The following is a 25,981-nucleotide window of genomic DNA, read 5'->3' as shown; positions in this document are numbered from 1 at the left end:
AAAATAAAACTGAGGAAGAGATATCTTCCTCTTTATGCGTGTCTGGAGAAATAAGAGAAATGGTGATTGCAGTATGGTTTAGGGGTTCGGTTTGTTTGCAAAGAGAGGTGTAAACGTGCCATATTAACTGAGGTGTATCTCGTGCAAACAACCTCATTGCTGGGAGACAAATACGCACTGCTGCAGAGTCAGGTCTGTGTTGTTGCGAACAAACAGCAAAAGACCCATAAAACTAATGCAGTGTTACGAGTTTCCCACTGGCCTTAGATCTGTTTACTGACGATACAGTGCACATGACGTGCTCTGTATATTCATGTCAACGTATAGTGACCTTCCTTAAACTTTTGCTCCGGAAAGAAAGCCGCACACACTACACGCGTTTGGTCAAAACGGCGACCATTCAGCATGAGCTGTGCCCTTCTGGCAGATGTGACGTCTCCATAAACCAAGAACACCTGAAAAGTTTCCGCACGGCCGCAAGGGTCAAGCATAGGGCAAATGTGAATGACCTTCAAATCGCACATCAGGCTGCATGGAAGAGCAGGCAGGAAGTAGGGAAAAGATCAACTACTGGAGCTCACCTTCCCCACACCTGGCTTGTATGACAAGTCTTCATTCGGTCGTGGAATTACGACATCCTCTAGAGGCCCATACTTCTCTGCCTCGGAACGGATATCCTTGACGGCCGTCTCGTGGCTCGCGTCTGTCATCTGTTCATGTTCCAACGCACATTCACAACGCTTCATAAGGCATGTCAGATTCAGACTAACAGCTGCACTTATTTAGCAGCCAACATCCACATATCCACAACAGAACTAGCACGTACGGAGAGCTGCGGCTACCTGATATTCTGGCTGGCAGCTGTGACATACCACATCTTCGGGGTAAATCGTATTCAAGAGTTGGACAACGCGCGAAGGCTTTTCCCCGATAGTTCGCCCGGCCCGAACCTGCATCGCCCAATATAACACAGGTGCTAAGTTGCTCGCTAGCACTGCCTTGTCTTTGTCCTTGTCTTGCCCTGGTGGGAAAATGCGCTCCCTCCTTCTGAATTTTCTGATGCTACAGCCCAAGCGTGTTTGCTCTACATTTCACATACACGAGTCCTCACAACCTCAGGCATCAACGACAATGTGTAATTTAACGGACTTGAATGGCGACGATTGGGTCAGACAGTACTGCGTAAGAAGTGGAAGCCGGTAGAGCAGTGACCTCTGTTGTGTGTTGTTTAGTCGGTAATAAGTCAGGCATGAAGTTCGATCGCTGGACGCTAAGCACGGTAGCGCCACACACGAAGCCGTTCAAGGCCTGAGAGCAGAACGTCAAGGTACACAGAGCACGTCAATGCACAACTGAGACAGCAGCAGGGGAGCGACCGGGCTTCCTCTCTGGAGCCTCATTTATCTCCCGTCGCTTACTTCTATAGCCTGATCCGTTACGTCCGGGTCTTCGTATTCGAAAAAGCCGTAGCCACGGTGCTGCCCAGTTTGCCTGTTCTTAATCAGGTTAAGAACTCTAAGCTTGCCGAACTGTTCGAGCAAGTCGCGTACCTGCACATTTCAACAAGAACAACGAGGCAGCCGAAGAAATATCTAGCGGCGGAAACGTGTGCGCTGGAGCGCTTCTCTCTGCGAGCGTTGCAGAGGACGATAAATGCGCGATAGAGCACGGGTGCATACATGTGCAACGACGTCACCCCATACCTGGTCCTCTCCCATCTCCTGCGGCAAGTTCTGGATGTAGAGCTTGCAGTCTGCACTTCGTGGAGGTGCTGTAGCGCGTACCTCGTTCTCTGCGGGTCTGCGCATTGAGACAGTTCGGCATGAAATGCATTAGCAAGAAGCGCACAGCCTGGGATTTGTGGCACGCCAAAGCAGAAGGGTAATGTGAGCACTAGTTCGCGTGGGGCTTGCTACTCCAGAGCTCACTGGAGAACGTTTCAGGCCTTACTTTGGGGTCCGCTCGAGTTCTGGGATGTGCACTGTTTTCGCAGGGTCGCCTCCGGGTGGCTGTACATATTCTTTGGGTCGCATCACCCTAAGAGAATTATTATTGAAAGTAATACCTAACATGCGCAGTGTGACACGCAGCTGTTTCCCACAGATATCTGCTATCGCCCGGATGATGCTTCCTGCAGGAGCTCTCCCCCGCTCCCCCCAGACAACCTCGCATGCCAGACAACCTCGCATGTGAGACGCTCTGGTTTGAAGAGAAGCAGACTCACCGTCGAGTTTGAGGCAGAGAACTACCCACTCGTGAGACCGCAAATCTAGAAAGCAGAAGCGGCCATTCTCCTGGAGGCCTTCACACCTCTCCACTGGTAGCAACTGCGGCTTGTCACTCGCGAGAGACAGATCCGTAAAGCCTGTTTGCGCATTGACCGCCAGTAACGCGCCGTTGAAGAAGCCGCATATGTCGGCCTCGGTTGTGCCTGGGAGCTCAACAAACGCATATACGCCTGCATCATTACGCATCTACCCTCAAAGTTTCAATGCAAGTAACAGCATGTAAAAAGACAGGGATCCACATTATCAGTCAGAGCCAGCACTTGGTGTAAGATATGTGAAGACGAACCAGGTGGGATGTTGTTGATAAACAACCGCCGCGCAATGCGATCTGACTCGGTGTGTACAGTCGCGCGAGCCGAGTGTGGCGGCGCCTGGGCAGTCGGGGGTGGTCCAGCGGGCGGCGGCGGGGATGCATTATTCGCTCCTCCTTGAGATGCAGGCGGTGGAGAAGAAGGTGGGGGAGGCTGGAACATTGCATTTAGACTCTGCGCTAGCTTGCTGCGAGCATCTGCCGCAGCAGCTACTGCAGCAGCAGCTTCCTGGCCAGTTACCACAGGAGCATACGTCGTTCTGACTTTGCTTGCTGCCGGCATAAGCCGGGTGAGGGTTGAGTTCGCATCATCTGCTGCTGCCTTCCGTGCTGCAGCTGCACGCGCAGCAGCTGCTGCTGCTGCCGCAACAACGGCTGCGGAATCTGAGCCCCCCTCGCCATTCTCTCCCGCTCCTCCCCCTACTCTAGCTTCCGTGCTGCGGGACCTGCGCAAGCCGCACGCATAGCATACTGACCATCAACAGAAATCAGCGGCAGGCTGAAGAAAAGAAGCAAAGTTAGCCGTGAATATGGACGAAACGCGGCTTCACTAGGGGAACAACAGGCGTACCGACTGCGGCTCTCCTTCTCCGGAGCCTCATCACTCGCCGCCTGCGGCGGCATTCTCCTATTTATGAGCTGATGAGTCCCCTAGCAGTTGCTTAAAGTCTTGTTCTGTATATCCTCGTGCAGCCTTGTCCCGGCAGCGGCCTCAGTCCTACTGTATGTAATGCCGTGTACTACAGCGGGCAAAGAACTCAAGGAATAAGTCTGAGGTAAGATGACTTCAATAAGCCTGGATATAAAGGAATTTAACTACTTAATTGTTCAACAACTGGCTCATATCCAGCATTAACGAGGCACTGGTGGCAGTGTTTGGGGCTGGGTGAGCCCGCGTGCGTAGCGTAACAACACGGGCGTTTGAAGTCTCAGTTTAGTTTGTCTTGATAACTTTCGGGTTGTAGATCAAAAGGGAGACTTTCAATATCGCTTTCCGGTATTTGGGGCTCAGTTGTAGTCGGCACCTGTGTCGGTAGGCGGTACTGCTGCAGGGTGCTGGGGGCTTTTGGTAATTAGCCTCTGTACGAGTTGTGTTATTCTGACGTTTTTTTTTTGGAGGGGGAACGGTTTGTGGTTATTCTGCGAGGTGTTTTTAGGCTGCGGAGTGCTGGCATATCCCCAACATATGCGCTGCAAGGCGTTGTCCCTGACTCTGAAACTAGTAGGCGTGTATCCATGTTTGGGGGCATGTCGGCTAACGAAATCCAAGTGAGTGTTCAGCAGTTTTCTACAGTGTCCCCGCATGCATCCAATGGAGAACTTAAGTAGAAAAGCATGGACACGTTTTAGACAGAGCAAGCTATACCCCACACGCGTGCATACCTGAGTGCCGACTGGCTACTGAGGACCACGTAAATGTTTAACTGCGGTCTGCATTGTTAGTGCCTGCGTAAGAAGGGGAGTTGGATATGCTCCTGTGGAGTTGCCCTGCAGCAAGAGTTGCTGCAAGGTGTACTGCAACCAGGCAGCCTCCTGTCCACGCTAGCCCCAGGCCCGTGCGTCGCTCTTCCCGGGAATCCTGGAGCCTGAAGTGGAGGTCAGCTGCTTTTGAAGAATTCTCACCTCAGTATTTTGGCTCTGTTGCATGTCGAGGACCGGTAGTCCTCGGCTACGACCGAGGGCTATCGTCACAAATAGGGTTTCACCTGTTTCTTGGCTAAATGTTGATATCGTCTAGTCACTATCAGACGAAGAGGCACTCACCGATCGACAGTAGTGTCGGCTCAATGCATTTAAAGAGGATACAGATTTGTCCCTGCTTGCGTCATCGGCCACGTCGAATGAAGTTGCAGCAACGTAGAGCGATGCAGCACAGGAGAGGCCGACGGTCTCGCTGCAGTTCAAAAGGGACTGACTGTTCCCATTCTTCAGCATATCTGTTCCTTTGAGCCCTTATGGTGTGCAAGCCCGACGCAACCGGGATGAACTGCGCTGCTACTAGGGATCTGCTAGCCTACGGGACTGCAGCCTGCTCCAGCTGACGCCCTCACGTGAGGGCCGAGTGTGACGAGAGTCTTCGACTTGTGCTGAAGATCGTCGCGACCTGTATTAATCAAAATATTTGGGAGGAAAGTTCCCCAAAGGCAGGTGACATTTCGTCCCAGACGCCGCGTGTCCCGGACAGAACGGCACAAGAGGCTTTGGCTGATGCTGCTGGGGATAGTAGGTGGCCTGTCACGAGTTGCAGCGTCCTTCATTAATTATTTTGCACAAAAAGCACTTTCCCCAGGATGTGATGCAGGTACTGCGCTTGCTCCAGTTTAACGAGGCGCCACACGGTTGATGTCCTCCCCACTGGAAGGCAGGTACTGGCAAATTTCCGTAATGCGAGAGACAAAAGGGGGCTGACTTTTTGTGCCCCCTGAAGAGTTCAGGGAGAATATCTACGTAACTCTTGGTGCGTTGCTTTTGCAACTCATCAATGCTACACTGTACGCCCCACACCTGGGGGGGTGGAGTTCGCTGCTGGTGCCTTCCCGGACGAAGCATGCGGTGCTACCAAGTGGAGGAAGGATCCTTGACCTTGTGCGAAGACTGAGGCGGGGTGCAAAACATGCAAGGACTTGAGATGCGAGTTCCCAAAAGCCCGCTGCCCCCCGTCCAGTCCCCAGGGGCCCTGGACACAGCGGGCCAAAGCTCGTGCGGAGCGGAAGCAGCCTGTGGTGAGCTGCAAGGCAATGCTGCAACTAGTGTTGCTAAAGTACCCCTCATGCGAGCACAGCCAGGGCCCCTCTGGTCCATGCGCTAGCACCGTATATAGTTGTTAGTCAGTTACTTGGCCCTCAGCAACCAGCTTGCGCGCACGAATATACACGTACCAGCTTCAAACTACAGTGCAATGCTGCAGTCGTCACAACGCAAGTGGAGGCATATTCGTCCCTAAGGCGCCCCAGGGGAGCATGCGCAGTATAAAATAGAGTCCACCAGTTCCCAGTGTAGAGAAGTCGTATATTAATCTTAGACTCCATATGCGGGGCGAACGCTATCTGGAGATGCTCCGTATATGGGAAGTCGAGGTTACGGTTTCCACGAACATCGCGGGCGCTGCGCGTTTCGAGGGCTTACAAAATATGAAGCAGGGAGTCTTCAGAGAAAACAGAGGCGACTCCTATATACGAATCTGGATTATTTTAAGTATACCAATCAACTTCCCTCGTACTCTACTTGGACGTAGCAACTGTCCGCATGAAGCCCCGTGGGTTTGCTGGAGCAGCTGAAGCGGGAAGCGAGCCGAACACGGTTGGGGTATTAGTCTGTTCCTCCTTTGCCACGAAATCCTTAAACCTGGCTTTATATTGATCACTTTTTTCATAAATACGGAATTTGGCGAAAGTGGGGGAAGCCCCTCGCTTAATCGCCAGGATGGCTGCAAAGAAAGCGGTGCCCGGGCTCGGGATCGAGGAAGAGGCGGCGCCTAATTATGTGGAGGGTCCAAAGCTTCCGGGGGAATGGCCACCTAATGAATATCATCCACCAAATGACGGAGCTCTTGGTAGAGTAGCTCGTCCTGGTAAACTGCCTCGAAGGCGCGGTCGCAAGTGGTTGCTGTGGATCGCCGCAGTTGGAGTGTTTGCCCTGCTAGGCGCGAAGCTGTGCACGCAAGGCAGTTCATCGCATTCTCTTAAGAAGAAACGTGATTTGGGAGTGTTTGGGCTAGATGAAAGTCATCCTCCTTTTGGGGACCCGGGGAGTGAATTCTGGGATCTTGATGGAGAAAGAAAAGCCATCGTTGCATTCGCTCCTTTTATGGCCGGTGATACTTTGTACTTCGAAGGCAGTGCTCATTTGAGACCGCAGAATATCCCGTTTACGCTGGAGCAATATGAGGACCTCGCAATCGGCCGGAGCGGGGTTCCAAAGGCATGGGAAGCTTACCATCAGGGAAAGCGCACAGAGGATGAGGTTGTAGAGGATCAGGGGCCGTCAGAAGGCCCCATAGATCTAGACTGGTTGTCAGAATTCGCCATCCCAGTAAGTGTGGAGGAAGGTGGCAAACCCGCTCCCGCGCGCTTGCAAATTAGCTCGGGGGACGCGATGAAGGTGGCACGCGAAGTCTCGAATAGGTACTTTGGCACTTTTCCTGTGGAGGAGCAAAAGGAGTCGCCGGAAGCAGCAGCAAACCGAGTCTTCAGCCGTTTAGTGGGAAGGCTAGGCAGCGGCCTGGTGACAGCTATAATGGACGCCGGTCGCCTGTCGAACATGAAATTCGACTCGCGTTCGAGGAATTTGCGATCAGAGCTCGCCCTACTTGAGATAGGCAATGAGGTGGAGAGACTGAAAGAAAGACAAAACGAAGTCTTAGAAAGGGTGGAGCAGGCTCGGCGCGCAAAAGAGGCTGGAGATGAAAGTGGACAGGCGGAGGCTCAATTAGAGGAGGCAATTCAGACCTACAAGACCTTGTTGAGATGCGAGAAAAATTTGATGGAGACGTTAGTGCAGCTAGCATCTCGCTGGACAGAGGAGACGAACAAGCTTCTTACAACCGTTGCCTCTGTGGTCACTTCTTCGGCCATGAGCGACATCGAAGAAATCGCCAAAATGGAATGTTCGGTCTTCAACATTGCCAAGGTGGGCAAGAAAGCATACAGTATGTCGGACGTGCTGCAAACGGAAGCGCGTAGTAAAAACCGGTGTCGTCTTGTCGGAGATGTGGCTGGCAAACGCATAAAAGATATAGGAGACCTACTTTGCAATATTGATAAGCTATCCTCTGATGAATTCGCCCAACGTGTGCAGCGACAGAATGAGGAACTCGCTAAAAGCAGAACAGAATTCCGGTCGGTTCTCGCGAAGAAGAAACAGGAACTGTGGCTTGCGGACATCATCTGACTGGAAGGCAGACTACGAGTTAGCTTCCGCCCTGTCGGCTATGCAAAGATCGGGAAGGGTTTCAGAGTCCTTGCGGCTCCAGGAACTACGAATATCCTGGAATGTATCTTCACAAGGCGGAGAGCGGGCATTTTGTGTAGGAGGAAAGGCGCTAAAGACTCTAACCAGTGCCTAGGCGTTCTCAACTGGTTTCATTAAAAAAGCGAATCAGTTGTATAGCCACTGTTTGTGTTTGCATCTTGACGTAGCGTTGGGGCCACCTGCCTTCATCCTGCTCGGCAGCTGTCGAATCGTTACTCAACTGGAAGGGCGACGAGCTTTCTTGCTTAGACGTCGTCTTCTGGTGAAGCTAGGAGGGTTTCAGGCTTTGGGGCTAAATTCGGCACTCTGGGAAACGTAGAACCTTTTCTGTAGGCCCCCTTGAATGGCCCTGCGGCTATTGTAGTCTATCTTACATTACTACCAAACTGTACTGCAGAGCAAGGAGGATATGACTTAGAGGCTGATGGTGCCCCAGTAAATCTCTTCGCTTTCCTGGCAACGCTATTGTTGGCCGTGCCGAGTGACAGTCTACTTTGGAAGGCGAACGGCATATAGAGGCCTGCACGATACTTTGTATCGTAAGGCGTAAAACAGCAGTTTCGGGTAAAGCGTGTCTGCTGCTTGCAGCCGACGGACCACAGACAAAAGCGACCCCGAGGGAGTGCTTTGCTGTGCACGGTCAGCTCGCTGCTTCCCTAAGTGGCGAGCGTGCGCACTTCCCTTGTGACGGTCGGGAGGCCCTGAGCAATCAGCTCCTTTTTAGAAAGACATTCTTCAGTTTCCGGTTTTTGAACCCGCATCGAGTTGGTAGCATGGATAGACGGAGCTCCAGCTCTGATATTTCTAAAGGCCCCTCATGGGATTTTATTATAGAATAGCCTTCGTCTCTACGGCGTATGATGGGTGCAGAATCACGTGTTCGGGAGTTCCGCTGTATTCTACTGGGCATTCGGTGCCCTTTGCTTGCACGAGGTTGCGAGGCAAACGCATCGAGGCGACGCCTGTCTTTGTTGAAACCAAACTTCCACAAGTCGTGGGCGCCGTCGCCGTTTAGACAATTCCGGAGAGAGCATACTAATGGCGGAGTGACGGGGCAAGCGGCTGTCTCTCCGTACACCTTGCTTCTTCAACAGTCCAGTGACACTTTCATTCAGCAATCGCATAGAAGTTTTAGCTTTTTCCGGGCTGTGCCTGGTTTATTTCGAAGGTCCCATATTAAGCATACAGGTCCCATGCGATGATTAAAGTGCCACGTCTCGTCAGAAAACTAGTCAGGAGCAGTCGTGAAAGATGCTACGCACAAGAATTAGGGCATCGACGTACTTGCATTTTCGTGCTCTGGAAAAGTTACTGTACAAACTCCAGTGCAGGTGCATCAAAGGGCCTGCTGTCTAGAATTTAGAAGGTGAACGGCTGCGGGCACACCGTCCTGCGACTCCCTCCAGAGTGCAGTGCTGGATTGGCGGGATATTCCTACCTCTCAAGGAAGGAGTATCCTTACCACTCAGGGTTACAATGACAAGCGCTTGGGCTGCAGGGAGGGATAGACGAAGGAGCTACAGTCTAGACATGTCTCCTTGTTCTTACGCCGAAAGTTGTCTAAGGATATGCTGCATATGGGATAAGTAAGGGAAAATTTTCCAGTTTCTAGCCATCCATTTGTACCTTATTGTGCCACTTTCAACATCGCTTCGCCAAAGAACCCTGAGCAGCCTCCGCGGGTACTGGCAGCAATAAAAATTAAACATTAAACAAAAGGTAGGTCTTTTTCAGGCTTTTCTGGGGACACATATGCGTCCTTGTGCTGTCCTATAGGGAAGTTTCCATTGCAGTAGGAAATTCCCCAAGCGAAAAGCTCTTTTGAGCTTTACAGGACAGTCTTTCATTTGCTAAACACCAAACAAATAAGGGCTGTACCGATGTGCAGTTCCCTTTTTTAAAATAATGAATTGCACACAAAAGGTTGCGTAGCTGAGAGCCACCGCGTTGTGCGTGCCTGCACTAAATACAAAATACGCTGCGATTGGACACCACCACAACGAAGGCCAGAAGCGCCATGGTCCATAAAACGGAATGGAGGTATCCTGAAGATACTGAACTTCTGAAAGCTTCCCAACATTTCACCTCAAGACCCAAAACAATACGCTATCGATTTAGTGAAATTCAGCTAAGGCCAAAATACGAGCCAAGCATACAGCTGTTGGATAGCAGGTTACGTTAATTGGAGTTCTCATCTGCGAAACGCTAGTTCGCACAGGAAACTCATATTCACCCAACAACCCTGGCTACCTTTTCAAGAGCCCCCTTCCCCTTTCTCTCGATTTTCTCCATCATTGTTTCGGGGACGGCCACAGTGTAAGATATAATAGCAGATCTGATTAACAGAAGGATGGCTAGTACGATCGCCATAACAAGCACGGCCGGTGGGAAAGCGGAGCTGAGTGCCACCAACAGAAAAGCTAGTATGATATCAACTGTCACGTTGACGCTTAGGGCGAGCGCTACAGCGGTCCGTCGGTTAGTTTCTACTCCCGCAGCTTGAAGGGTGCGAATCACCACTGTAGGTTTAAGGTAACCTTGTAGGAATGAAGCAGGAGTTTGCTGCTCCCCAGAGATGACGCGTTTTTCTTCATCCGCGGCTATTCCGGTTGCTGCTGCTGAAAGATTTCCAAGGCTTGAGCTTCCTGAACTGAGCTCTACGAGTGCCCTTATATAAATCCCCAAGAGCGATCCCGCTTGCCGTTTTCTCCCGAGCAGAAGGAACAGGCCTTGCTGCGAAACTAGCTCTTTTCCCATGAAAAACAACAATATTCGACTTACATGGCGGATGAAGAACGAACTTTTCAGACATAGGCGGACTAAACGAAGAGTTGTAGCACCAGATTTCAAGCCTGAACAGTGTCATATACACAGCAAGCGGAGATGAGCAACAACGGTAGCGGCGAAGAGAGTGTTGCTGCTTGGCATTCACCTAAATGCCAGCACGCAAGCCTCTCCAGAACGAGGCCTGATATCATACAGTTCCTTTTGAGTTATTTCAATGCAGTACACGTACTTAATCGGGCTGTGGCGACGGCTGAAGCAGCTGCCTGCTGAGCATAAACGCGTATGCGCTCCCTCTTCCCATCTGTTTCCTCCACATCCTGATCTGCTGGAAGTTCAAGGGACGGTTCTGGTGGCCCCTCTACTGCGCCTCTGGAAGGTTCCGAACGTTCATCTACATCATTAGTTTCGGAGGGCAGAGTGCTGGGAATAACACTGGATTGAGTACTGGAGGGTTCACCGGCCTCCAAACCACGAGCTTGCTCGCCTTCATCTCTAGCCTCAGCTTCGGCGAGAGCAGGAGCTGCCTCAAACTCCGCACCGCTTATCTGCTGAAGCCTTTCTTCAGTCTTAGGCTCTGCTTGCAGTGGCCCACCGGCTTGCATGTATTCATCGTATGCGCTAAGAAGCCTGCAGGTCATGCGGGCTTGCGCGTCTGTGTTCCCAGGAGCGGCACAATCGCTGGCGTCGAAAAGTTCCCCAACAACTATATAGATGGCGGCTTCAACCAGTTGGGCTGTTTTGACGGTCTTGGTCTTACCTCCTACTACAACCCTTTCAGGCTTCCCGAAAGTGCCGTCAGCTGGGCATGACAACCCATCGACCAGCATGGTTGATAACAGCCGGACTGCAACAGGGTCAGGGTGGGGGGGCAGGCTCATGAAAAGTTGATAGCCTTCGGTGAGGATCTGTGACAACAATTACAGCAACGCGTAGCATGTGGGCAGTTTGAATTCGAGAAGTCTCTACCATAAGAACAAATTGTTCGTTGTCGACCTAACGCGCATCCACAGCATATGTACTAGTCCCATTCTTACAGCTTCAGCATTTGGTTTCGTCGTTTCTGTCACTGGATATGGGAGCCTCCTGATTCTCTTCCAGAGGTTCCTGAAGCGCCCTCCTACACCTCGTCTCTTCCGAGTGCTTTGCTTTAAATAGTCGCCAGCGAGGATGTGCTGGTTATCCGCAGTGCCAATGAGACTCCAGTTTAGCTTAGCGTATGCCTGGCCTAACGGGCTTCCACCCGGAAATGTAAATTCCTCGGGGGGCTCAGCGACAAACTGTAACAGGCAGCAGACCAGATAAAGAGTATAAGTACTTGTCTTGGTGAAGAATAAGCGGCTGCGCTTCTCTGAGCGAAACCGACAATCTGGCACCCAAGGAAACTACAAGGGGAAGCGCTCACTGAAAGGGAACTCATCCAAGCCTCCGCATCGTTGTAATCTTCAGCTGCGCACGCAGTACAAACCAGAAACAAGAATGAACACTCCATTGCTTCTACCCTTCTATATGAATCACCTTCGACTATCTCTGAGGCCTGCTTCTGGCGGCGGGAGCAGGTCCGTTAAGGGCTTCAAGCTTACGTGAGGCTGCTGCAATAGATTCCCGCAGCATGGGATGGACCAAAAAGAGAGGGTTTTTCTTTAGGCACTCTGTACAGGAAATCACAGGCACTTTGTGAAGAAAGTTAGCTACGTCAGCCGTTTACGGCAATGCTGTGCAGCTCTCCTTGATGGCTTCCCCTACAACAGCTGTAGAGATATTCACCCCTTCTTTGGGTAAAATTGGCTGGATCCGCCTGTGATAAGCACTCTCCAATTTTTCCCAGCACGGCGGCAATGAAATAGGCGAACAAAGAACAGTTACGTCGAAGGGCCTCTGTTTTCAGCCCTGCACAAACTGCACTAACGGCGCTCGCCGCCTTCGTCTCAGGAGACCCCAGACTAAAACAGTCGAAGTATCCTGCAACCCAGAACAGCCCACCCGCCTCGAGACATATAGCACATATAATGTTCACAGTGAAGCTAGCGCATATAGCATTGATCGGTCTAATAGCTGGGCAGGAGGAATAGCTTGCACAGCAGGCGAGCCGTACTCATGGCGGCACCCTCCATGCTGGCCAGCTCTTGCTCTCTTTCCTGTCGAGGACGCCTTCCGAGTACACTTCGAAGTGTTTGAAGAACTCTTCGAGCCTGAGACATCCCAAACAAGAGATGGCATGCTTGCAAGAGGCCAACTGTTTCCTGTGGTGTAAGTAGTGGAGGTCTGAGGTGCACACAAAGAGCGAGACTCTCAACACACTAAGGGCCTTCCGCTAGCAGAAGAGCAAGACCTACAGGCAGTGAAACAGCTCTTAACCCGCGTTGAAGCAAATTGGCCCGACGGCGTGGCCGGTCCGGAGCAGGTTCAGGTGGCGAAATTTCCGGGGAAGTATCCTCATTAGGGCCACCTGTTCAGCGCAAAGCAGGTTTTAGTTACGATAAGGGCCTTTGACGTGACTTTGTTCTAGAGGTTTCATGAGAGAAAACAGACGGAGGCAATGCTTAATGCAGAGTGTGAGGGGCCCCATGTGGATATACTTCAGGGGCTTTAACGATCTCAGGCTAACCTGACAACAAAGTTCCTGAAGCTGGCAAACTATTTTGCGATACAAGGAATACGACCACCAGCGAAGAGAACGCCAACGCGCTCAGCCGACGGAGCGACATTTTGAACTCGGGTGTTGTTGGGTTCTTCCTAGATGGGGCCAAACAAATGCCAAGAGGATTTTTCCTTCTTAAAATTGCGACAAAACAAACATGAACTTCAATGGACGAACAACACGGACACAGCTGGGTGCGGCTGCTGTCCACTGGGCGCATACTGGAGAGCCAGAGGGCGGGGAACAAAAGTGACTCCCTTGCTGTTCGACCACCTAGCACACATTCCTTTCTGTGTAACTTTTTGACTAATATTTCTTTCTGAGATAGGAGGAAGCCCCTATTCTCCTCAAACACCTTATTTATGGGGTTAGACTGACGGTTGCCGGTTCTCGCCTCCGCCTACCCAGCAACGACCGGCTCGCGAACGCTTCTGGCAGGGGCAACTTCGACAACAGTAGTTGAACAACTCCAATGGTATTTGTCAGGTATTAGAAATAGGTAGTATAGTCCAGCTTTCTGGGGAACAAAGCCGCACAAAAATGTCCTACAGCTCTGACTGCTGGTCCGAGCAGGAGGGCTCAGCCCATCTGTGCCGCCGTATTCTAGGGAGGTGAAACATCCCCTTCAAGTGAGCATGTGTTATACAGCTTGTCAAGGGCTGTATGAACCCCCGGTACGCCTCTGTGCTTCTTGAAGTTGAAACATGTTCTATACACCACGTGAGGACTGCTGCTTCATCCTCCCCGCGCATCCGACGGAGGCGAAATTCTGCGACTAGGTAATGCGAAAAACTGTTCCTTCAAACCACCGTGCTTCTAAAAGTGAAACTTCATACAGGAAAACTGGGAAAAGGACCCCAGGGAGTCAAAGACACGTAACCCGTGTGCGCACAGTCTGATAGCAAATGCATCCTGTATTTCATAGACTCGTTAACTTCCACAGCGAGCGTGCCATCCGCACTTCCCCGAATGTCAGCAACAATTAACTACTTGCCAAACCTTCACTCTGCACTGTAACAATTTTGTACTGTATACTTAGTAAAAACACGGAACATCACGCGACGATGTTGGCGAAATACAAATTAAGGGTGATCCATGGGTGGTGGTAGGTTTGGCTTGTACCCGACGTCCAGCTTTGGTCGCGTAAACATGGACTCCCAGTCAAGGCTATATGGGTTTGGCAATATAAAACTACGAACGCTGTGGTTGTTCTTAGTTATACTGCTATAGTAATTGATTTACGTGGCTTTCACTATGCAGTAGCCCACTTCCATTTCGCTTGATATCTTGATGCAAATAGTGGTTCAGTGCGTGGTTTCTTCAACTATCAAGACTCAATGCTGTATTATACAGCTAACGCTTACAGGTAGCGCGGCGCTTTAGCTGCGTCTTCACGACCGCCTTTTAAAATTTGGCGTATCGAGTGGGGGGGGGNGGGGGGGGGTGGCTGGACGCCCCACAGCCAAGCCCTCTACAGTACGGGATACGGTGCTTAGGAGTGCGTGGTTCATCTCGATCCGCTACACTTTTGTACAGTTTCGTTGGTTGCTACTTGAAACATTTGTCGTCGTACTCTGTAACTCGCGTTGCCGCTCTTAACGCATTGGTGAATTGTCGTGAGCCAAAAAAAGTTATCCAATCGTCCTTACTTCCGACATCAGACTTAGGCCAGTGCAGCTGTTCAATGTGCGTGACAAATTGTAGAGCGCTGCAAAGATCATTTGGCCCAACAACGTCACATGTGCTGCTATGCTGCTCGTTGGTAGAGGGTTTGTTGAACGTCTGTTTTCAGGGGCAACCCATGTCTTTGCGAGGCAGCGGAAGTCTCGCTGACTGATAAGGCGATGAAGACAGGCAGAAGATACAAAAATGCTGGTTTTAAGCGCATTCAGGATCCGCAGCCCCCTCTTGCCTCTCAAGACGAATGCTTGTGTACGCCGAGGCCCCCAAACCCGCTAGAGCGGCGAAGAAGGAGCCAGCAGAGACTGCTATTAAGGAATGGACCCCTACGGCGCCGATTAGCACCGGGCAAGCGGCTGTAGCAGCTGCAGCTGTGGCAGTTGTTGCTGCTACTCCTACAATAATGGGAATAACTGCTGAGACAGCTGTGCGCGTTGCCTCCGCGTGGGGCCGTTCGGTCGGTGCCGGCGACACTCCCGCTGGCTTTCGTGGAGTCCCGAAAAGGAATGAGACGGGATCCCCAGCAACAGGACGATTATCCCTTACTATCGAATTCCCAGACGGAGGGGAGGGAACCGGGGCTACTGCCGTCTGGTTGTCTCTTTGCTGCTGAGTTGGTTGATCTGTGTCAGTCTCCTCTGGGGGACTGCGTTTGTTGCCGCCAAAAAGGCAGCAGCGGCAGCTAGTTCTGGTGTCTTTGGCAGAAGGATGCTCTAGTCCTCCTCCACGTGTTGGATACAGCCACATTTCTCCCCGATACGTCGAATACGAGCACCTAGGAGCTTACAAAAGTGGGATGGTGGCTGCTTGTCCCGGGATAATTTGGCTTTGAATGCCTCCTGAGCCTGCATAGCATTACCAAGGTTTTCCTTCTACTCAACGATCAACTGAAACGAAGTAGAAACGAGGAAGGGGTCAACGGGACGAGTGTCAATGTACAAGCGGGGCGCCGGGGGGACCCGAGTGGTGACGACCGAAGCATAGAGGAGGGGCCCGTGTTCGCACTGTAAACTATGTTTAGCCGTGCATTTGAGCGTTTTAAAAAATCAAATTCGTCCTTTTGCGTCGCTTCCTTGGGAACATGATACTTTCTGTGGGCTTGTTTGGTTGTCATTGAAAAGACGGCGGAGACTGCTGACACAGATCGCCGCCGCCTCTCCCTGAGCATTATGCGTTGTCGGCAAGACCTTCAAGCCCCCGGATACAAATCACGATTTTGGCTAGAAATGTGTGTGTTACTGATAAAGCCTCTATTTCCACCCATTTGCAAGGAATGCTGATGGCTGGGCAGTTTATGTTTTGTGCTGCCCCTTTAGTTGGCAGCAAATAACGTGTATTCACCACGCCTCTGCATTGCCAAAGAGGATTTTAGCTGATTCGCTTTCTCAGCCCAAAGGACCGGTTGATATGTTCCCCTACTACCGGGAAGAACAAACTGGTTCCGTTGCACGGTGTATTTGGAACCGGTATGGATGCATTTCACTGGATGCAAACTGCCTAGCGAGGGCTAAGTAAGCGCCTAACAATTATCTACAGTGCTCAGGCATGCACCAACCGGAGGATTGGTTCTGCTTGCACATGGGTTTGCCTTGCTGCAGTGGTTGCAGCAGGCTGCGTTGCAAGGAGGCGGAATCGTTATAAAGCGCCAGGTAGTCCTGGACGCTGAATCCATGCAGTCATTGCATGACGTTTCCTCTCAGCACCTGCACCGGGCCCTTGTGAAGTTGTGTCCAGGATGCCTGGGGAATGGAGAGGAGGTGACTGGCTATTCTAAAACACCTATCTTATTATCTGTCTCATCAGCTTATGTATTGCCGCTCATGGCTGTCCTCGCGTAAGACCGCACACCCTAGTTTCGTATACACCTATGCAGACCCAGGCGTAGGTATCAAAGTCTATTGCCGGGCAGGATCGTCATCTTATAGTAGGTCTTATTGCCCCTAACTTCCTGTACGCTTACTATTGGACCAGGGAGGCCGTTCACCTGAACCAGGATACACGACTCAGCGCTCCGCATTCGGCATAGAGCGTCAGGCTCATTGCAACTTTGCACAGACTTTCATGGTGAGCGATACCATGCACTAAACTGGCTAAACTGTAGATGGAAGGTGGAAACCACGGGAAAGGTTGTTTCTTCTCTGAACGACTATACTGCTGTGGCAGCTCTCAAAAGGGTTGTTCAGCAGTTTCTGTGCACTCAGAGCTAACGGTAGCTCGCTACTTGTTCACTGTTCAGTTATCTGCAACGAAAGGAGCGCTGTAATGTGTTGTTTTGGAAATGGCACCGGCGTTCGTTGCTGCATTCCTGTGAGCGACTTGAAACCGTAAATAGGCGAGGCGCGGGAAAAGAGACACCCGGCGCAATCGCCGTTTGCAGGATACGGTGTATCTTACCTCTGTAGATGCTGGTGAGCTCAGGGTTTACTCGAGTTAGAAATTTGACGGCTTGAAGCTACGCATGCAGGCATCCACAAGCCAGAACACTTGCGAAAGGCAAACGGAACTGACGCGAAGAGATCGCTATGGATCAATCTTTGTTCTTTGTCACTGGAGAAGAAGCAAAAAGCAGCAGAGAGCAAAGGCTAACTTCGCCAGTAGCAGCAGTTACTGCTGCAGCAGCAACAGCTACAACCGATGGAGGCTCCTGCGTACTGCTGCAACTGCGCTGCAAGAAGGGTTAGAAGCCGCAGTATATTTGCGGCGAGGGCTCTTCATGCGCAAACTAAACACGAAAGGAAGCTGACTACGCAACATCAGGACCGACAGATAGAGGGTCCTAATCATTTGGGACTCTACAGCACTTATTATATATATATATATATATATATATATATATATATATATATGTATAATTTAACCCATATGGAAATCGAAAAAGGACCACGGATCAAAGGCAAAGTTAAAAGACTCAGCGTAGTACTGAAGGGGATCGCTGCCGTGCGGTGGCCCTACGTCCGCTCGTCTTTCCACTCGAATGCTTGCACATAAATTGTGTCCTTCTTTTCCTGTTTGGTGTAACGTTTGCTTCGGTGCTCTCAGGGCTCCGTGACAAGTATAAAAATCCATAGTACAAACAATCATAAAACTCAATAATAACCACTAGTGATCAATAGTAATTGTGGTAACATTTATTATCATTATAATTCTAGTCGATAATATTAGCAGCAAGAGCAGTACCAGTACTCCTGGGCCCCCAGTGGTGTGGCGTTCCTGATGTTCAGTTATATTGGAGCAGAGCGATCTCATATACCAACGGGGCCAGCAGGGGGCCACTTCAAAACAAACAATTAAATTCCAAGTTAAATTAATTACAGAATGAATAAAAGAGTTTAATATATACACAGCAGAAAAGCGCATCCCTGCATACCAGAAAGTCTCGGTGTCTCCTCTCGCCACAACACAAGCCGAATCGTGTAAACGAAAGAAATATCGAGTTGTACGTTTCTTGCTAGAACTTTAATCTATTACAATTTAGTCATTATTTGTATACACCCTAGTATATTGCTTCAAATACTGCTCATGAGCTCCAGTTCGGTGGCAGAGCCCTCAACTGCTCACGGTGGGGCCCCCCGTCCGGGGCCCCCCAACCGGGGTCGTCGGGGGGCCCCTGGCGGGGCCCCCCTGATGAGCCACCCTTCAGCGGTTGCCGGTTGTTAAGCAGCTGCAAATATCTGTTCTATCTCTCGTAGGCGTTGGCTTGCATCTGAGTTGTGTATTCGGGCCCCCGGCACCAGCTGTACCTGCACCTGACGAGGGCCTCGTGGCCCCCTCAAGCGTGTCGGCTGCGAGCCAGTAGACAGAGAAGTCAATACGTTGTATTTCTGTTTTGTTCCCCTATTTATCTGAATTCTGGAGCCCCTTCAAAACCCCTCAGACACTGCAGTCTGCCGGCGGAAGTCCAGTGATCTAAACCGTAAACTGTAAACACTGAGCACAGAGCCTCAATTCCTACACCTCTAACACTCGATCTCCCACACCAGTCCCCCAACCTCCTCCCGAACGCGAAGTGGGTTTGTGTGGGGCCTACGGTGGAGGAAAGGGAGCGGAGAAGAGAATCCTTTAGCTGCGGGATATACCATGGAGATGTCACGCTAAAGTGCCTAGGGCTTAGGGTTCAGGCAGACACTCAGCAGTCCCTCGAGGCAGCAATGGAGCGAAGAAGCCTTTCCCCTCCTGAACCTTCTGTGCGGAGCATCGCCTTGGTACGTGAGGCTTCATCATCTCACGAAAGCCGGGGGGTTAGGGTCCAGGGTGTAGGCTTTAGGATTCAAACTTTGGGGCTCAGAATTGGCAGTTTACAGTCTCTTGTACTGGAGCTTGCCGAAGCACTGCAGAAAAGGTGTACTGAAGGTACTGCTGCTGCTGCTGCTGCTGCTGCTGCTAATGCTTCTCCTATTGCAGGTATTGGGTCTCCTTACGGTCCTAACAGCGACGCAGAGATGCGATGGCTTTAAGGTTGGGGTGTATTTGCCTGCTGCACAGGGGGGTGTCTCCCCCGATGCGTTGCGTCATCCGCCTGCTGGGTGCGTTGAGCAGGAGGGTTTATATTTTGGTGTTTAGGGTTTTCTGGCGCTGCCTTTGTTTGGCTTTGGGGGGATTATGGTTTTGGGTTTTGGCTCAGGAGGGTTTATGGTTTAGGGTTTAAGTCCTAGGGTGTTTGTCTGTCTTCTTGAGCAGGCTATACCCCACACAGCAGCACAAGGACCCAACAACAACAGCGCTCCGTGCTGCCTCAGCACCTACAAAGCCCCCCATAAACCTGTACGCGCTGCTGCTGCAGGGAACGGCAGTTGCATGCGAAAGAGACGGGAGCAAGAGAGCAGACGTTCTCTTCCGTCTGTGTCTCCCTTCTCTGTGTGCACTCTCTGCCCGCGTGGCACACGTCAGCAAACAGACTGGAAAGGCCGACACACGAGAAGAGACACAAGGATCTGAGACAACGAAGGGAGACAGAGACGGGAGACAAAAATACGTCAGGCAGAAGAGATCACACAAAGAGGAGACACCCCATACTTGTGAATCAAGCATCCACCTTTTGCCCTCTGTTTTGTTTTGCTTCAGCTTCTCGCGGCTGTCTCCTCTGAAGGTGCGTCTGGAGCACCGGGAGTTGGCGTCGAGTTACTCTGCGTATGAGTCTCCAGCGGGATCCGATCCCGGGATCGCATTGGGATCCGATCCCGGGCCTTCGGCTGGCAGCGTGGGGTCTCCAGGAGGGGGGATCGACGTTCACCACCTGGTGTTCTCTTACGACCCCTCTGTGGTGTCTGCAGAGACACAGCAGCCCTTTCGTTACCTTGAGGGACAAAGTGTCTCCTTTGTTAACCTCACAGACACCAGACAGCAACAGAAGGAGACGCCTGTCTCCGTTGCAAAGCCCAGACTCTACAGCGTCGCCTCTTCTCCATTGGCCCCCGAACAAGGCCTCAAGCACTCGTTTTCGCTGGTCAGCTACGGCGCACAACTCCTACCAACTGCTTCTTTTCTGTTGCTGCTGCTGCTGCCTCTGCTCGTGCTGCTGTTGCTCCTGCTGCTTCTGCTGCTAATGTTTCTGCTGCTGCTGGGGTTGCTCATGCTGCTGGTTGCTGCTGTTGGGGCTTCTGTTAGTTCGCTGCTTCTGTTGCCTCCCCTGCTTCTCTTTCTTCTGCTGCTGGTGATACTGCTGCTTCTGCTGCTGGCGGTTGGTTCTGCTGCTGGTGTTAGCTTCTCTTTCTTCTGCTGCTGGTGATACTGCTGCTTCTGCTGCTGGCGGTTGGTTCTGCTGCTGGTGTTGATACTGGTTGGGACAAACCAGAGAAAATACTGGAAATAGCAGCAACTCCACTGCCACCCACTCCGCCTCTCTTTTTTCCTCGTTGTTCTGTCCCCTGTCTCCTTTTTAATATCCTCTGCTGTTCTTTGACGTTCTTTATACTGTTTGTTTATTCATGTCGTCGACTGTCTTATTTGGTGCCCCTACACCTATCTCCCCTGCACTCTCCTTTTCTGTCTGTCCCCCTTGCTGCCCACCTGTCTCCATTGCTTTCTCATTTGCTCTCTCTGCTTTCGTCTGTTTCCTCTGCTGTCCCTACACCTAGCTCTTCTGCTGTGCCCTCTACTATATCTCCTGTTCTCTAATCTATTCTCTGTCGCCTTGCAGTGCGTAAAGAGACACCGATACAGAGGGGCAGATGGAGAAGAAGACCCCTCTAAAGACGGCCTTTGCTCTTCTCTCCTCTGCTCGGCGCCAATCGGCACAGAGTTTGAAGTGGCGGGTATGCAGCAACCCGAGAAATTCACGCCCGTACCCTCCGTTGCTGCTGCTGTTGCTGCTGCTGTTGCTGCTGCTGCTACCTTCGCTGCTGCTGGAATTGCTGCTGGAAGTGATGTTTCTGCGGTTCCTGCCGCTTCTGCCGCTGGGAATGGTCCCACAGCTACAGCTGCTGCTGCATTGCTGCGTTTGTAGACTGAAGAGTAGCGCCTGCTGCTGCGAAGTCTGCAGGTCTTTTATAAGCGTCGGGAGTGCACAGGGGCCTTTGCATTATCCTGGGCCCGCCTCCTGGCTGCTACAGTCTGCTTGCTGTCTCCTGTCCCCTTCCCCTGGATCAATCTGTCTCTTTCAGCTTTTCTGCGTCTTCTTCTCCTCTGCTCTCAGGACCCGTGGGGGCATCGCTCCTGCTTCCAGAAGACCCAAATGTCCCTATTATCTTCGCATGCACTGGCACAGGAGTCGCCCCCCTCCGCAGCTTCATGCGAAGGATTGTCGCCCAGGGACGCTCTGGTACGTCGATGACGCGCGGCTACTGCTGCTGCCGCTATGGCTGCTGCTCAGGTTGCTGCTTCTGCTTTCGCTGCTGCTGCTGTTGCTGCAGCAGCTGCTGTCGTTGCGGCAGACACTGCTGCTGCTGGTGTTGCTGTTGCCGCTATTGCTGATGTTAGCGTGCTGTGGAGCGCAGAGACACGAGAAAAAACAGCAGAACGTAATCAGGACTCCTGCAGCTGTAACCATAGAGCACCCGAGAAAAGGCGGCAGAACTCAGCAACTTTAGTTTGATCTGTCGGCGCTTTCTTGTTTCAATGTGTCTCCTCTCGAGCGCAAAGCCCTAAACCCCGCTGCTGGGGGCCCCAACTGCCGGGATATATGAGAGGGGGTCCCTCTGATCTCGTGTGTCTCCATCCTTTTTTTTCTCATCAGGCCCCGTAATTGCCTACGTGGGGGCGGCTACTGCAGCCAGCACACCGTACAAGAGAGAGTGGACAGCGCTGCAACAGCAGCTGCCGCCGTCGCTGCTGCAGCTGCACTTTGCGCTGTCCCGAGAGGCAAATGCCCCAGATGGGGGCCGGCTGTATGTACAGGTGAGACTGAACAGCAGCCAGGGATAGTCTCCAGCTTTGACTGAAACAGAAATTTCTTGCGGTTGCTGTTGCTTCTGCCGCTGCTGCTGGGCGCGGGATCAGCAGCTGTAGCGTTCGTGCCATAGGCCATCTGTCTCCTGTGTCTCCTGCGCTTCTTCTCCTTGACGGGGGTTCTCCTCTCTCTGCATCCATTTGCCTCCCTCGCTTTGCCTGATATTCTTTTGCATATCAGTTTCATTATGTCTCTGTCTCCGTGCTGGTCCCTTTGTTTGTTATGTTATACGTTTGTGTCTGAGTTTTTTCCTGTCCTGCTGCACTTGTTTGAACGGGCGGTTTCTGATGCATTTCCTCTGCTGCTGTGGCGTCGTTTCTGCTGTTCCTGCTGCGCAGCACCTCATGGAAAGAGACGGAGACCTGTTGCTGCGTCTGCTGCGGGAGGGGGCCCCCCTCTACCTCTGCGGCCGCAAAGACATGGTGCCCCCCATCAAAGGGGCAATTCAGGCCGCCTGCCTCCGCCACCAAGTAGATTTTGCTTCCTTCTTCAAATCCCTCATTTCTAGCAAACGATGGAAAGTTGAGGTGTATTGAGATACCCCAAAACCAAGGGGTCCTTGATCAGGTTTAAATCTATAGGGGCGGAAGCAGGAACCGAATCAAACAAACCAGATGGTAATCGGCTTTATCACTTGTTTACCGAAAGCTAAAGCCTGGTACGACTTTCTGGTTGTTTAACAAGAGCTAAGGCTTATCATTTGTTAATTTGGATTTGATCAAGCAACGATACACCTAAACATGGAGGATCGATGTACCATTTGCATGACTGGCCAGAAGCTTGCTCGATTCGGTTTGCTGCGGCAAAGGGGCCCGGCCTCCTGTTCAGTCAGAAAACGGTTCCCTTCTTTCTCTGCATTTCGTCCACCAGCGAGTCCCCGTCAACACTTCCTGCACCTCTTACCTCAGCCGTACGTCACGCTGGCCAACTGCTCAAAGCGGTGAACACCCTGAACAAAGGCACAAATATCTCTTTCGTCTTCAGCTCCTGCTGAGGGTCAGGACGCCCCATAGACAAACTACTGAGAGCGATTTTCACGCACTTTGTTCCTTCCTTTTTCTAGGCTTCTTCGTTGCTGTAGTTTTGGCCTTCAGAGTAGGGCTTGAGTCTCTACCGAGCGCGCTCACTGTGCTGCGCCAAATCTTCTCTGCAGACTACGGCTAGTTCCAGGTGCTCTAACAAGCGTTGGTTAGCTTGCCCATACTAACTAGTTGAAAACTACTGTTCGATCCGTGTTTCGCAGTGCTGACCATTGGTTCCAAGAGGTCTGTGGGGTGCGCAAGAGGCAGGCAATTAAGCAGAGACTTTTTGAGGGTGTATGCTTAATTTACAAGTAAATAAACTTCGAGTGCTCGCCGAACACATTGAGGCAGGTCTATCTGCCGACCACCGCAAGCTGCGGCATCGCCACCTCTGTCTTCGGTGGTTGGATGACACGTGCTTCAAAGAGTGCATTATTAGCTTCGTTGCACGAACGTACTAGACGAACGGAATCGAAAAAGATTTAGTTGCATGACAAATTAGGCAAAAATTTGAAGGGAAAGGCGAATGGACGCTTCTACTATGATGTATCCAGCAACCGGTCCATTCGTGCATCCACGCCGGTTTGCCGTGGGGGGGCCCTGGGCTCTTGAAAACACCTGAATTACTGTATTAGCAAGGAATATCGCAGAGAAAAGGACTCAGAACGGATCATCCAAAAACTCTGAATATTTATACTCTCATATTCGTACGTCTTATTCTCACACTAAATTACCGTCAGTTCAAGTGTTGACTGGATCGGCACAAGCCCCAACCGGTGGACAATGCCTACGGCCCGCGTGAGGCAACCGTGGCGTAGAATGGGTGTAGACTGTTCATCGAACATGAAAACTTTTTTTTCAAGTTGATTTCTGCTTTTTTTTTATAGCTGACGCAAATGTTCTGATATGCAGCGTATAGAATTCATTTTTTTCGTCTCGAGAGGAGGCATCTCGACGAGTGTAGTGCCGTGTTCTCCTCACTGTTGGCTCGGTTTCTTTGCAGTTTCAGCCCGAGACATCCCACCTTCCGCATAATTTTCACCACCAATGTTGGGGCACGATTCAAACCAGCGTACCTGAATTATGAGGCTATGCAGCTCTTTGAGGTGGCCTTGCTTAGGCGGGTTGAAGATGTGTGGGGGTTTCTTCATCAAGCCCCTCCGTCTTGCAACTTAATTTCCACCACCATATTTCAGGCTCCATTCATACAAATGCAGATATGATGTTCACTGAAAGCTCTACTACTTTTTAAATGAACTGCAGCTGAACTTTTGCAACTGACGGATCAGTTCGGGTCACCAGTATTTAAGCGTTTCTTCTCAATCAAGTCGCTATTGTCGAGGTAATTGGGCTGCGGTCTGTACAGATTTAGATCTGATCTCCCACCTTCAACATGGTCTTTCGCACCAGTGTTGGCGCACGCTTCCAACCTGCGTACCTGAATTTGGATACTGTCTAGGAGTTTGCGGTCACCTTGCTTAGGCGGATTGAAGATGGTGTGTGGGATTCTTTGTCACGCCCCCCCACCTTGGAATTCGGTTTTTGGCGTTATGTTTCCAACATGATCAAGAATATGGGAGCCTATTTATTTGGCTTTGTCGGACCTTGCGATGGCTTTGCATGGCTAAGCGCGTTTTGCTGGCTTCTTGGTGCCTGTGATGATGCACCATGAATAAGCAACTTTCCAAGGCATTTTGAGCTTCAGCGGGGAAAGCAGGTGAGAAAAAAGCACGAAGCATATAGATGTTTGTTTTAAAGATGCAGGAAATGCGAAACCCAGAGACATTCGACTAGTTGTGACAAAAAAGCAGGTGATCGGCAGCGCACGAGTACTTGTGCAAGTGATACAGACCGTTGGTGAGAGGTGTGGTTTTCAGGTGTGTGAGGGGTCAACCCCGAGAGAGGCGCTGTACATGTGAGAGCAGTAGAGCGCGAAAGCAGCGTGGGCTGTTCGGTGCTGGGGTTGTCGGTGAAATGATGTGGCAGTTTCGGCGTGGGAACGGTGAACTGCTGGTTGGTTTCGCCACAACGCAGCGGGATTGTAATGCTATTGGTTGGTTGTTTGCTTCTGGCGCAGCAGTGGGGTACGTTATGCGTTAGGTAGTGCAACCTCACTAATCTTGGATGCTGCAGCTTGGGTTGTGAAGGCAGTGGGAGGTTTTTCGGGCAGACAGTAAACCTTGCTCTCCTGGATGCTTCACCTGTACGACAGAGAGGCTCGTCGGTTGCAAGGGAGGTGTGAGAAGCAAAGGGTCATCGTGCTGGGGAGTTTGTGGACAAGTGCCTTGAGCGTTTGGATGTCTGTTCCCCTGATGAAGCTACCTTCTGGCAGCATGGTTGTGGGTGTTGTGTTTGTGTGTTCTGCAGAGAAACTTGGGAATTATGTTTAGGGCGCTGCAGCTGCTCTTCTTATGCTTCCTTCGGCTTTATCCACGTCTAATGGAGGACGGCGGAGGGCTGCTTCTTTGGTGTGGGCAGAGAGAAGGAACTGGGGAGGGCAGTTTGGGCGCTGGAAGGTCACCGTTCGTTGCCGTAGGACTCTTGTTGGGTGTTGGCGACTGTTGAAGTGGTGCGTAACCTACTGAAACACGTCGTTGACAGCTGAAGGCAATGAGTTCTGAGGGTACTTGGACGAGCGGTGATACTCTTGCGGCGGTGGGGGTGCTGTGAAATGTGTTTGGGGGTCTCATCAGCCTGCGGTTTGTCGAGTACTCGTTCTTGCCGGGATTCTCCACAGCGACGGTGCACTCGAGGAACAAAGATGGGCAGGTGACCCTCGAAGCTTCATCATCATTGTTCTTTGATGCTTCAAGGACGGGGTAGAAGCAAGGAAGGGGATCCTCTCTTGTTGCTTTTGCTGATCCTTGGGCTTCATGGGAGACAATGAGGTTATGTGAAACT

At 51.3% G+C, this 25,981-nt stretch overlaps 4 protein-coding genes across 4 annotated transcripts; 2 read left to right on the top strand and 2 right to left on the bottom strand.

The window, feature by feature from the left end:
* Positions 1-311: 311 nt before the first annotated feature.
* Positions 312-3,222, bottom strand: EMH_0002630 (U2 snRNP auxiliary factor or splicing facotr, putative; the record flags this gene model as incomplete). Its single annotated transcript, XM_038022375.1, has 10 exons — positions 312-455; positions 582-710; positions 873-950; positions 1,150-1,308; positions 1,419-1,550; positions 1,704-1,800; positions 1,951-2,065; positions 2,225-2,431; positions 2,575-3,044; positions 3,170-3,222. 10 exons carry the CDS (start codon positions 3,220-3,222, stop codon positions 312-314), a joined length of 1,584 nt encoding a protein of 527 aa, XP_037878229.1.
* Positions 3,223-6,021: 2,799 nt separating this feature from the next.
* Positions 6,022-7,488, top strand: EMH_0002620 (uncharacterized protein; the record flags this gene model as incomplete). The annotated part of the gene is made up of 1 exon (XM_038022374.1): positions 6,022-7,488. The coding sequence occupies one exon, from the start codon at positions 6,022-6,024 to the stop codon at positions 7,486-7,488; it is 1,467 nt and encodes a 488-aa protein (XP_037878228.1).
* Positions 7,489-9,798: 2,310 nt separating this feature from the next.
* EMH_0002610 (uncharacterized protein) lies at positions 9,799-13,061 on the bottom strand (the record flags this gene model as incomplete). The annotated part of the gene is made up of 9 exons (XM_038022373.1): positions 9,799-10,421; positions 10,586-11,261; positions 11,478-11,633; positions 11,759-11,802; positions 11,937-12,005; positions 12,220-12,315; positions 12,449-12,545; positions 12,690-12,802; positions 12,962-13,061. The coding sequence occupies 9 exons, from the start codon at positions 13,059-13,061 to the stop codon at positions 9,799-9,801; spliced, it is 1,974 nt and encodes a 657-aa protein (XP_037878227.1).
* A 5,761-nt stretch (positions 13,062-18,822) lies between these two features.
* EMH_0002600 (ferredoxin NADP+ oxidoreductase, putative) lies at positions 18,823-22,594 on the top strand (the record flags this gene model as incomplete). The annotated part of the gene is made up of 7 exons (XM_038022372.1): positions 18,823-18,876; positions 19,076-19,197; positions 19,352-20,117; positions 20,811-20,925; positions 21,306-21,431; positions 21,846-22,006; positions 22,397-22,594. 7 exons carry the CDS (start codon positions 18,823-18,825, stop codon positions 22,592-22,594), a joined length of 1,542 nt encoding a protein of 513 aa, XP_037878226.1.
* Between the last annotated feature and the right edge of the window lie 3,387 nt (positions 22,595-25,981).

Source organism: Eimeria mitis, genomic scaffold, assembly GCF_000499745.2.
Source record: "Eimeria mitis Houghton genomic scaffold, Emh_scaff190, whole genome shotgun sequence".
Classification (NCBI taxonomy): Eukaryota; Apicomplexa; class Conoidasida; order Eucoccidiorida; family Eimeriidae; genus Eimeria; species Eimeria mitis.
This window is presented reverse-complemented; position numbering and strand designations above follow the sequence as displayed.